Here is a 12822-nt window from a genome sequence, read left to right as displayed (position 1 = left end):
TTTACTCACACAAGCAATCGGTGAACCCGGCCAACTGCGAGGCCATTCTTTGTCTATATCTAGCGATTCTTAGAAGCTTTCATCCCAAAGACATACACTCACTGAGCATATGTTTGTTGTTAGGCTGAGCTACATTCGTTGACTTGATAGTATCAGGAATCATTAGACTTAGGAAAGGAGAGGGTTTTAAGGGACTGGGCTGTTACTTCTGACAGGTTTCTGTTGTTTAATGTATCTCCCGTTTTCCTGAGGTGTCTGTTTAGATAAAAAGCCCCAAGGAAAGAACTTTCCACCATACTCAGTAATGATTCCATGAGCCACTGATTTTCAGCCTGTTTCATCTTGTGGCACACACACTAATTACCAAAATTCTGCAGCACGCCACAAAGTACATTTTTTTTCCAATCTGGCAAAAAACAATTTTGATTCATTCACACAAGGTGGCTATTGTTGTGTTGCTGATGACATTTTTTTATTTAACAATCTTAAGCGGAAAGAAGTCAGTGCTCCTGACCAAACAGTCAGGTACTGCATGCTCTAAAAATCCCTGTGGGGCACCAGCTGAAAGTCCCAGTCGTAAGCAGTGATCAATGGTGTGTAGACGCAGTTGTGCTGAGGCAGTCACACCGTTTTGCTGTGAAATTTCAACTCCATGCTTGCAGTTAACTTGGGCAATCCCACCATGTATTGTGTTCTTTCTGATTAGCTGGATTTACTTCATGCTTTGTCTAAGCCAGAGTGAATATCTTGAAACCTTGGTGAGAAGAAACTCCTGTGCATCCTCTTCTGTGGGTGCTGAGCACAGAATCCCTGTCAGAAACCAGGTGCCCTTGTGTTTTCTGGCGACCACGCTGCCCTCTGCCCACTGCACCCCTCCGGCCTCTGCTCCTCTCTCGCAGTATGTCCTCGTCGTGACTGTCACATTGAGGGCTCTGCCACACTCCTCACTGTCCATGTGCGTGACTGGCAGCTGCATCACATCATTGCCCAGCTCAGAGCCATTGAGAGTCCAGCCAATGAGGAGGCCCTGTGTCCTGGGGATGAGGTCGCCCTCTGCAAAGTCGCTCTCGGGCATACAGATGGGGAGCCCCATGTCTGGGCACTGGACGGGCAGCTCCAGCTCCAAAAGCGAAATGTCATTGTCCCCCGTCTCTTCCTCATACCTCATGTGCACGTTGATGCTCTTCACCTTTATCATCAGTGGGTCCTTGCTGGTCCTATGAAAATCTGAAATAATGGATAATCACTGGTTTCCAAAGTCTGATTTTTTTTTAAGATTTTATTTATTTATTTTTAGAGAGGAAAAAAAGGGAGAAAGAGAGAGAGAGAAACATCAATGTGCGGTTGCTGGGGGTCATGGCCTGCAACCCAGGCATGTACCCTGACTGGGAATCAAACCTGCGACACTTTGGTTCGCAGCCCACACTCAATCCACTGAACTACGCCAGCCAGGGCTATGAAGTCTGACTTTCAAGGTTGCCATAAGAAGAGACTAATTCCTCTGTCATGTGACAAGGCAGAGGCCAGGCACAACTAACTGCATGGCTCCTTGCAGTGACCCCCTTCCTCCACCTGTGCATTGAGAGGGAGATCACAGGATGAAGTATTTCAACTAATTCCTCATACTCCTCTTTTTAAGAAATCAAAATGAGTTATTTTGGTGAAATGGTCAAAAAAGTAGGAAGAAATTATAAGGAACTTCTTCAAGCTTACCAAAACTTGGCTGTTTAGAAATAGTTTTTCAGGCTGACATTTTGTTGACTGAAAAATAGTCAAAAATGAGGAGTAAAATATATTAAGGTTCTTCAGAATCATTTTAGAGCACTTTCTCCGATCATCATGGGAACTATGTGACCTCCCTACAGCATAGAAATTACTGCCTGTGTTTCACCGGTGAGAAACTAGGGACAGACAAGGGAGGTGGTGAGCCCCACATCGCAGCCATGGTCTGGAGTGACTGGGGAATCTGAACCCAGATCTTCTGACTTTTAGTCAATTATCTGTCTTTCCCACAGCTGCTCCATTTCTGTGCAAATTAAGTTACATTTTACTGGCCGAGTTTTCCTCAGACGGAATAGTAGCATTTGCCTGTGTGTTCGGCCTAGCCTCGTCACCAGGTGTCTTACGTTTTATAAGTGTTCTCATTTTATAAGTGTCTCAGTAGTATTGAAGCTAAATTCAGTTGTGTTGCAGTAAAAACAAAATTCTAGTTTTAAAATCTTCATTCGATGTAGGAGCATGTTTATTTCCAATGTGATCTTTCAAAAACGAGTGCTAAGATACTCACTTGTTTTCACACTGATGTTTCTGTGCAGCAGCGAACACCTAGCTGTTGTCAGCACAAACTTTTCCTGTATTATAACGCCACCACAGAAGTCTTCTCCTGTGGGATCTGTTAGTTTCACCTAAAAGACCAAAGCAGACAGTAAATAACCAGTGACAGTTGGCAGGGTTGGGGCAGCGTAGTCCGTGGTTAAGACGTGGGCTCCAAAGACAGCCATTGAGGGGGCGTGTCAGCTGATGGTGCACGAGGCCGTGACAGCAAAGATGGGCCCTGCGCCCCGAAGCAGCCACTGCACCAAGCGGTTCCAGCTAATAAGCCAACAAAGAAGCTAAAATGGAATTCTAAAAAGTACATAAGTAACCCAATAGAAGGCAGAAAAATGAAAAATGGAAAAAGATGCGTGGGAAAAATAAAAAACCAATAGCAAAATTACGAATTTATCCCTACATAAATAAGTATACAATGATCTAAGAACCCCAATTAAAAGGCAAGGAATTTGTCAGGTTGGATAAAACAAAGCCAACTATATACTGCCTACAAAAGGTACTTTAAATATAAATACAATTTACAAGTAGAGGATGGGGGGCAGGAATTACATGTTAACACTAATCAGTAGTGTTAACACCAGACAAGGGAGGTTTCAGAGCAAAGCACATTATCAGGGATATAAAACAGATAAAATGTGAGATTATTTTGAGGATTAAATGGGATAAAACATGTACCCTTACAGCACAGGTGCTGGCTCAAGAAATGTTAATTATAGTTTTTATAGCTTAGTAAAAATGAAAAATGCTGAGCACAGTGAAAGTCTTTCAAATTTAATAGCCTCATTTCTGGGAATCTTAAGTGCTTATTAACAATAGTTGCCATTTACTGGCCACCTGCATGAGTCAGGTACCTTCTCCCTAATCCTCACCGCAACTCTTGCATTATCATCTTTGTTTTATAGGTGGATGAAACCAAGTTTGAGGGCAGATGGCATGTTCAGGTTAGTCTGCTAGACTTGTAATAAAATGCAGTGGGACACAGTGCCAATTCTTATCTAGAATGTAAGAAACAAGTTGTAAAGATAACTTTCAACTTTATATCCTAGGCCAATTAACTCAGTTAAATAACTTAAGAACTATTCATTGTGCCAGAGTAAAAATCTCATAGTATTTAATTTGCCCAATTCAGTGTGTGTCTGAATGTGTTTGATTTGTACGGAGAGAATGCTCACCTCGTGGTGGTAGCTCTTGCTTGCACTGTGCTAACACTGCTCCCACAGATGACAGTGGCACCTGAGACTCCCTTGACAGCACTGGGAGACTGAAGATGAGCATTGGCAGGACCAGACCGCCAGTGCCGTTTATGAAGGTTGGATTGCACACGGTCATGCATCACCCCCGACCCCCTGACCCCAGCATTCTGAGGCTAGCCTTAATGCACCGATGGGCAGATGACGATAATAACTCGAGTATGAATAATGGGTCTTGGAAAGTTTAAGGAGAAAAGGCAACAGAAGATAAAGTTCACCAGCTGAAAGCTAGACCATTCTGGTTTTGCCCCTTTCTATCATTTCATCTCCACTCAGTCTCCTTTCACATCTGGATAATTAGAGTAGTCGCTGAGCTCTGTTCAGTTTTCTGTCCTGGTCTCCACGTGGCAGCCAAGGGATCCTGCTGGCTACACTGGCTTGTAGGCATCAGGCTGAAGTAAAAATGTGAGATACAACACTCTCGAAGCATATTACTCACAGATGCTCTAAGGACACTTCCAAAGCTAGGCTGTCCAACATGGTAGTCACATGCAGTTACTGAGCTTTTGAGATGTGACTGGTCCAAATTAGGGTGTTCTCCAAGTGTGAAATATACTCCAGATGTCAAAGATTTAGTAGTGGAGAAAAGATGTAAGTATCTCAATTTTTAATATTCATCACATGTTGAAATAGTAGTATTTAGACTTATTGGAGTAATTAAGTATTATCCAAAACCATGTCATCTGTTTTACTTTCATTAGTACAACTAGGAAATTTCAGTTACTTGTGTGGCTTACATTATATTTGGATTGACAGGGCTGTTCTAAAGGTATTTCAGGCAGAAGGAGATGATGATCTGCATTAGAGGCAAGGAAAATGGGAGCCATAATAATAAAAATAATACCGATTCCATGGAGTTACTGAAAAAGGAAAGAATAAAGTACTGGTTAAAATAGCAGATGAGCCTAGTGTGAGGTGCTTGAAATAATCTGGGGGAAAGTGAAAATACTAACTTTATATGTTAAGTTAAAAGTGAATGTTTAAATGTCAAGAGTGACCATTACATAGAAAAATAATAGAATGTTTAGCTTCCAAACCAGTCGAGGGAGGAAACTGGAAAATAACAAAAATGAATGCCAAAGAAGAGAGAATTTCTGCACACAGTGGAGCTGGAGTTCCGGCAAGGCAGTCGGGGAGTGGAGCCCAGGTCCTGATTTCCGGCCGCCTGCCTTTCCCCACAGTTGCTTGCCAGACCCCATGTCAACTCATCCACCTAAGTGCAAGTTCAGGATGCCTATGTTCTGAGAAAGGACACTGGGAAGAGTTTTTGAACTCCATAAGAAAGGCCCAGGGTGCAACGACTGAAGACAGCTGAAGTTGTGCCTTCAGCATTAGAAAGTGCTCTGAAGTAGGGTGTTGAGATTTGTAAGTAGTTCACCTAAACCAGAGTGCCTCTTTCACTCCGTCATTATGTTTCTATTGGTGGGCAAAGGAGGTGGAAGTGACAAGCAGGATGAAATCTGTAACAAAAAGGTAAAACATGTCTATAAAGTGTTTATTACCTGCCACGGGAAAATCTGACAATCCCACTTGCTTTTCTGCGTTGTCACGATGTACGCAGAGTTCAGGGCTCCACACGCACATTTGTCTTCATTCATGGTGACGACAGAAGAAAAGTTAGTGCCTTCCAAACTGAACGTCAGGTTTTATCTGCTAGAATGGTGCTAACTACTTGAACCTGATTTCTTTCTTGTTTTAAGACTTTTGTTTACTTATTTTTAGAGAGAAGGGTAGGGAGGGAAAGAAACATCAATATGTAGTTGCCTCTCATGCGCTCCCTACTGGGGCCTGGCCCTCGACCCAGGCGTGTTGTCCTGACTGGGAATTGAACTGGCGACCTTTTGGTTTGCAGGCCGGCGCCCAATCCACTGAGCCACACCAGCCAAGGCTTGAACCTCATTTCTCAATGCCCATTATGTTGAGCTAACTCGCGGACACAGAGTGAAATTAAATCACCTGCTCTCGGCCCTGCTAAGATACTGCTGTGACCCAGGCAAGCTGCAGCATGGAGGCAAGGAGGGCTGGCCGAGGCATGGTGACTCCTCCTCTCCTGGAGAAGAGGTGGCTTTTCAAACGTTATTGTAGGAGAAGGAGCCGGGTGTGGATGGGAGCCGACTGGGGAGGAAGGAGAGAGACCACATTTTCCCATTTCTCACTGATTGCAGACTCACCGTGTGGGATGCAGGACTTGTGGTCTTGGCCCAGTTTATACCCATTTGCACAGCTGCACACGTAGGAGTTCTCTCCCGGCTGGCAAAAGTGCTGACATCCATTAGTCCTCAATGGGTGACACTCATTTTTAGCTGAATAAAAAAAAAAAAAAAAAGAGGGAAAACCAGGAGTGCTGACAGGGAAATAGTTGCTTTTACATTTCCTTGTGCCTTGGGGTTCTGGCTTTTTTCAGTCCAAATATTCTCATTCCTTTCAGACTTTTCGTTCCTCGTGTGAGCATTCCTCACACTTCCACATTTGGGCATGAGCAGGGAGAAATCAAAGGTTCAGTGAGTGACAACCTTGTACTTGTGCTCAGAAAAGGTAACTTGGTCGTGGAAGCATATGCATATGTATCGCAAGGCACCTGTCCATTTTCCTAACTATGTGCTCACTTGTGGTCATCTTCCACTTCCTGCTGCAGTCGAGGTGGGGATGCGGGAGGGAGGGTTCTGTATGGCCCCACGGGGGTGGTGAACAGCTAGGTTGGGGGAAGCGACACAGGTGGGGTGAAGGTCAAAACCTTGCTTCAGCACGTGTCAGGTTTGGGATGTCACAAAACATTACGTGAGGCTCTCAAGGGGGCAGTTAGAGTGAAAGCTGGACTTCAAGGAGAGGTCTGGGCTGGAAATATTCCCCCCCCCCAAAATTGACTCTGTATTGACCAAAAGCACCGAAAGGATTAAGTGAATTTATTTCTGTCTGATAACTACTGATAGGAAATTGGTTTCTCCCCATCCCACAAGTAGATTTTGCATTTAATTTATTTGTATTTAAGGAACATTGGTTCCCATCCTGCCTCTGAGCTGGACTGTGTGTGACTCCCCTCACAGACCTGGCCCTCAGAGCCCCTCTCCCCTGCCTGGGATGGGTCCAGTTCCAGGAATTCTCTAGGGTAGATCATAAATGGTGTAGGTGGGCGTGGCTTGGGAGGACGAGGAGGGGCCTCTAGACCGTGGCAATTGTAGGCAGGTGTGTTCGGAAGGTAGGAGGGCCAGTCACAGAATGATTTACAGTGAGCGGAGAACTGGGCTGGAACTGGGTTCCCACAGGCACCCTTTGCTCACTCCTGGGAGCCCATCACTGTGTGGTTGGGGGGGCCAGGGCAGGTGGGGGCTCACCAAAGGCGCAGTCCCTGCCCTCGTAGCCTGAGGAGCAAGTGCAGGTGTAGCTGTGGATGTTGTCATGGCACGACCCGTTGTTGAGGCAGGGCTGGGAGAGGCACGGGGAGCCACCTGCCAAGAGCGTTGTGAGAAGCATGTGTAGGTGGCATCACCTGGGCTCTCCTGACACCCCCTGGCCCTGCTACCCAGGACACCAGGAGGCTGGATCGGATTGCCAGGTGCACCCCACATGTCCCCAGGGTCCCACCAGCCCATGTGGGCCCACGACGCTTGTCTCAGTTCCTTTCCTTAGCTTCCCTCTTTCGTTGCTGAGCAACTCCCGTGACTGTGACTGTCCCTGGCTGCCGCAGCTCTGCACTGAATCCCCCCACCCACCCCCTTAGCCCCAGTCTCTGGGAGCTCCCCCCGCAGGGGCTCCCAGCTTACCCTCAAATTAACCACATTCTGATCTGTCAGCAAGAGGCCCCAGGGAGCCTGGGAGGCCACAGGAACGAGAGGAGCTGCTCAGCAGGTGGGACCCCTGGCCTCTGCCACCCAAGCCCACAAGGGAGCTTCTCCCTGACCCTGGCAGGACCTTGGGAACTTTCCCACCCTCGAGCTTGTCCTCAGGGACTGTCCAGGCACCGAAGGTTTGAAATGTGGAATGCCTTACCTCATCTCAAGCAAAAAGAAGAAGAAATCATCCTTGCAAGAGTTGAAGAAAACAACTTACCCCTATACGTTTTCCAAAAGTCATTCTGTAAAAGAAAAAGTGTTGCAAACAGATTGTTTTTAATATTTTCTCGTAGATTGGCTTAAAGATAAGAAAATGTTGATTTTATCCACTTTATAGGAAAATACTGGTTGAAACAAAGTGCAAAATTCTTTACTAAATACCCTATTTAATATATATAAATATATATATATATATATGAAACATCCTACTTCGTGTGTATTTACTGTAACCTATTTAAAGAAGGAGAAGTGATAGTCTATGACGTGGTACACACGCCATGGCACGGCCTCCCGAGGCCGCCTGTCCCGCCGCCCGGGCAGTCTTCGTTGGTGTCCTTGCTCCACAGGGTGCACTTTTTTATAAGCCAATTAAGCAGCAATTAAAAAATTAAAAGTGTGTATGTGTGTGTGGGAGGTAAGCTCGGGGGAGGGTGTCTAAACTCAGGAGAATTACTCAGAATTAAGGCCTAGAAAGTAAACAAGTGATTGTATCTCCCTAATCACACTTGGACTTGTGACAGCCTGAGTGATGTCACAAGTGCACATTAAGCAGTTCTCCTGCTGCACCTAGAGGGAATCATACCACGTGATAAGTCAGACAGACAAACACAAAGACTGTATGATTTCACTTATATGTGGAATCTAAAGAACAAAACACAGGAACAAGCAAAACGGAAACAGACTCACCAATAGAGAACAGACTGGTGGCTGCCGGGTGGGTGGGGAGCTGGGGGACTGGGTGAGGAAGGGGACAGGACTGAGGAGTACCAATCGGTGGTCACAGGGTAGTCATGAGGGTGTGAAGCACAGCGCAGGGACTACAGTCAATAACACTGTAATAACTACGGGTGGGGTCAGGTGGGTGCTGCAGTTATCAGGGGGACCACTTCGTAAATTATGTGAACATCTAACTGCTACGCTGTACGCCGAAGCTAACATAAAATAATGTTGAATGTCAACAGTAATTAAAAAATAAAAATCTCCCACAATTTCCCTTACCAGAAATTTGAGTTTCTGCTAGTTTTATTAAAGATGATCTATTTCAAAGAGTTCTCTCATATATAAGCATGTAAAGAAGTGATTTTTGGAATATTTAAAAAATACTCCCTGACCGGTGGGGCTCAGTGGGTTGGAGCATCGTCGTGTGCACAGGAAGGCTGCGGGTCTGACTCCCGGTCAGCGCACGCACACAGGTTCCGGGACGGGTTCCTGGTTGGGAGCAACCAGTCCGTGTTTCCCTGTCTGCCTGTCTGTCTGTCGCCCAGTCCTGCTCCCTGCTCTCCTTTCCTCTCTCTTTCAGAGCAATGGCAAAATGCCCTTGGGTGAGGATAAAACATAAAAATAAAAATATTTTTAAAATATACTAGAGAAACATGTTGATACTTTATTCAGAATAACTTTAAATATTGCTACTTCTATATGTAAAACTAGGAAATCTTTACTAAGTATTTTACTTTCCTGAAATACTTACAAATATTCAGCTTGTCAGGTTTGACTAACTTCTCTATCTTCTGATAAGCTTCTAAGTATGAATGGTTTGCCTGTGTTATCTGCAGTACACATGTAGTCACTTTTTATTCAAATTATAGATGATGAGAGATTTTCTTACTATGCAGCACTCTAGAGAGGATTTTTGCTTCTTAAAAATTTGTTGATATATGGAAACAATTAAGTCTCTATTAAAAATATCAAATTCTGTCAGAGTCATGACAAGCTGAGTGATGCTTGCGATGAGTAAATTTAATTAATGTGCTAATTTGCTTAATCAGAAGAAGGAGTTTAAGGGCGCAGAACTGAGATAATATCCAAGTCCCCTACTTAACTAGACGCAGAAAATCATTTTACTGCTCTGTGTTTCCTCATCTGTAAAATCAGGGTTAAGTCAGCCTCACAAGTAAGGACACAAGCGTAAACGTAGCTTTGTCTCTGTGACACGTCATGCCCTCAAAGGCAGCAGAAGCTGGAATGATCAGAAAGCATGTGAGTTCCCAGTGGGGGTACGTACAGTGATCGCATCATTTTCAAATACTTCTCTTGCCTCTTCATAGGCACAAATCTCCTCATAACATTCTCTTTCCAAATTTCCCTGCAAGAGCTCTTCCAAAAGGTAGGAGCCAGCACGCTTCCATCTTATCAGAACTTCGTTTGCTTTTGAGGCAGAAAGAAAGACTACGGAGCAAGATAAGAATGTATGAAGATAAGGCAGCATGGAGGGGCTTCCCCAAGGTTTGCAACGCCTGCTTGCTGGAGGTCAGAGTAGCTGGTGCTGTGACAGCCTGACATCCGCCTGTGGCCTGGCCACTACTTTTCCTGTCCCCACCAGGCCAGGCTCAACCTCTCTCATGCCTGATTCTTCCTGAGCATCTCTTCTGGGGGGGGCCCCAAGGGACACTATTTCCAACACATTTGTCATGAATGATAAAGACACCAGGAGGGCTCTCCTGGGAGCTGAGTTAAGACCTGCTGATCACTCAGGAGCTCCTCTATCCTTGGAAAAGCCCCCCGACCAAACCCACACTGTCCGGGAGGACACATGCAGCAGACACCGACCTGAGGGCTCCGCGGGGTGGAGGACCAGGAGAGACAGGAGGACCAGGAGCAGCTGGACGCAGCCCGCCATTCTGACCACAGCCCAGGGACAGATCCGCAAACACAGGGGCCAAAGTCCATCCTGGGCCGGCTCACCGCGCAGCTGCTGCTCCAAACGACCACCAGCCCCAAATCGTGGTGCCAAGCAGGAGACAGCAGCCAAAAGTGAGAAAAGTCTTTCCCGCTAAGAGGACATTTTACATGGAATTTTATTGCATAAATTCACTGTTCTTAATATGTGCTTCGGTTTTGCATTTTTCTGTTTAAGACAAAGATGGGAAAGGAAAGGCAGAGAAATGAAAAGCCAAAGCAAAGAGGACCTCGGGGAGGTGTTTAGGACACAGAGAACTGGGTGGACTTCTAGGGGGTGAGGCCCGGTGGTCCTGTCTGAGGAAATAGGGCGATAGACCTAGAGAGAGCGACCCGTCCTCACGCTCGCTCGTGCACAGCCTGAGTGACCAGCCTGGGCGGGCCTCCTCCCAGCAGCCTGGGGATGCAGCAGCGAGCTGGACCGCAGCCTGGAGCCTACATTGGAGGTGTGTGGGGGAGGGCGAGAAATAATGTCACGTTTCACTCTCAGGAAGACCTGATTAGCAGGTACAGAGCAATATGGGCGCTATTTCAAACAAGCTGGTTGCAGAGGCTCCCTTTGGGAGAGAAATCTGAAGGCAGTGAGCATTATGAGCCTTCCGGGATGGGGGGTCGGGGCAGGGGTGGAAGGCCCTGAGGTAGGTAGGTAGGGGCTGCTGCCTGGAGCACGGTAAGGAGGTCAGCGTGGGGAGGGCGTCCACAGGAGGGCAGCAGAGGACCTGAGATCGCAGAGAGAACTGGGACTTAGATGGGGTGGGCCAGGGGTCAGCAAGCTCCTCTGTAAACGGCTAGAGAGTCGACCACAGCACTGGGCCTCACCTAGTTCTCGGTGAGGCCAGCTCAGCCGGGCTTCCTGGAACGCTAAGTGCCACATGGAAGAGTGGACCTGGGGGACATGTCGTAAAAGCCAACGGTGTCTTTGAACCGAGAGTCACACTCAGCACCATGAGGTGATTAAATACCCCGAGGGGTGAACACTCTCACACCCCACCCTTGACTACTTCCTGGTCACACGCTCACCGTGTGGATCAGCACCGAGGATCCACTGCCTCTCTGTCTGTTTCTCTCTGTGTCTCTGTCTCTGCCTCCCTCTCTCCCTTCACCCCCATCTGGCATCTCGCCAGAGGCATCCTCTCTCACTGCCTCTTGTTTCCTTCACCCAGGGAATGTAGTTTCCTGGATGCTTCGGGGCTCTTGGCACTGACATCTGTGAAGTGTCTGGGCCTTCGTCAGCTGGGTCTGCCCGATTGCTCTCTCACAGTTAGACTCAGGGTGCTCCCTGCATCAGGTTCGTGTGACCTCCCACTGCACCGTGTCAGGAAAGGCACACGGGGCAGAACATCTGGTCACTTGGATAAACCTGGGCAACAGATCAGGCCACTGTAAGGCCGCCCTGTCCCTGTTTGTAATTAACAATCAATTTGGGGGATGCTCCAAGACCATAAACTCTTGTTTCTCAACGACTTTTCCACCCGGATTGTGGTGTTCCTTGATGGCTTGCCTCAATCAGTGAGTGATTCCTGTGGGGGCTGTAGCAGCTGGGGTCCCACTAAAATCGAAATGTAAACCCTCCAGTTCCCATTTAGGTGGCTCCACCCCAATAGGGATGAACAGCAGCACCCCCCGCCCCCTGCCGCCCCCTCACCATGGTCCTGTCACTCATCTGCTAGGAGGCCTCAGTCCCTGCTCCTTGCCTGCAGCAGGGCCTCAGGACCGGACAGATTCCCCGTGAGCCAGCAGGCCCTGCTCCTGGAAGGCCGCCTGTGTGCTTGCGAACCTACTACCACTGCTGGTTTTGCAGGAGCAGCACTGGGCCCGGCCACTACGTAGCTGGCTCACGCTCTCCTCTGCTTCCTAACTCACACTCAGCTGGGCCTCTCTGTCCCTTCAAACCTCATATCACCATCCAGAGCACCCTCCACGTTTCGAGGCGTGTGCTCCCACGGTGTTCCCTTCATTCTCGCACCCTCAGAAACTGAGCATGCATGTGTAGGGGTGGCGGTGGCAGTGCCCAGGGAGAAGATGGCTTTACTGTAGTGTTGTAACCTTTCCCATACTCTGAGAAGAAAACCATCAAACCCTCGCTTTGCCTTCCTCGTTGGTTCCTCACCCTTGGCTTCCTCCTGGTCTCTGTGCCCGCAGATGACTTCCCTGAGAAAGCTCTGGAGGCAGCAGGTAGGGAACGTCCCTCTGCACACAAGCCTTGGCCCATGTTCAGGGTTAACATGTACATGAGGCAGCCTCATTAGCTCTGTTCTCCCGTGCCGACGGAGATCCGCAGAGATGGAGTTGCGCTGTCCCAGGGCACCCAGGGATGAGCAGAGCTGGGGGCACCCCATCTGTGAGGCCCAGGCCAGGGCCCCCCCCCCACCAAAGCACCCATCCCCATCGCTCCCCCTTATTTCCTCTAGAACCTCACAGAGTTGAATCTGTTTCTGGATGGGGGAGATAAGTAGACCCACAAAGGTGGTGGAGGCTCCTCCCACACTTCTCTCTGTTGTGCCTCAGTTTCC

General features: G+C 47.7%; 1 protein-coding gene across 1 annotated transcript; it reads right to left on the bottom strand.

The window, feature by feature from the left end:
• Window positions 1-445: 445 nt before the first annotated feature.
• On the bottom strand, window positions 446-10314 carry PROZ (protein Z, vitamin K dependent plasma glycoprotein). The gene is made up of 8 exons (XM_045821561.1): window positions 10181-10314; window positions 9636-9799; window positions 7629-7653; window positions 6914-7027; window positions 5753-5884; window positions 5084-5169; window positions 2288-2405; window positions 446-1227 (listed from the first exon to the last, which is right to left on the bottom strand). Exons 1-8 carry the CDS (start codon window positions 10248-10250, stop codon window positions 713-715), a joined length of 1224 nt encoding a protein of 407 aa, XP_045677517.1. The 5' UTR covers window positions 10251-10314; the 3' UTR covers window positions 446-712.
• Between the last annotated feature and the right edge of the window lie 2508 nt (window positions 10315-12822).

Source organism: Phyllostomus hastatus, unplaced genomic scaffold, assembly GCF_019186645.2.
Source record: "Phyllostomus hastatus isolate PE091 unplaced genomic scaffold, TTU_PhHast_1.1 phas_scaffold_46, whole genome shotgun sequence".
Lineage (NCBI taxonomy): Eukaryota > Metazoa > Chordata > Mammalia > Chiroptera > Phyllostomidae > Phyllostomus > Phyllostomus hastatus.
Note: the sequence above shows the minus strand (reverse complement) of the source record. Positions and strands in the feature narration are given on the sequence as shown.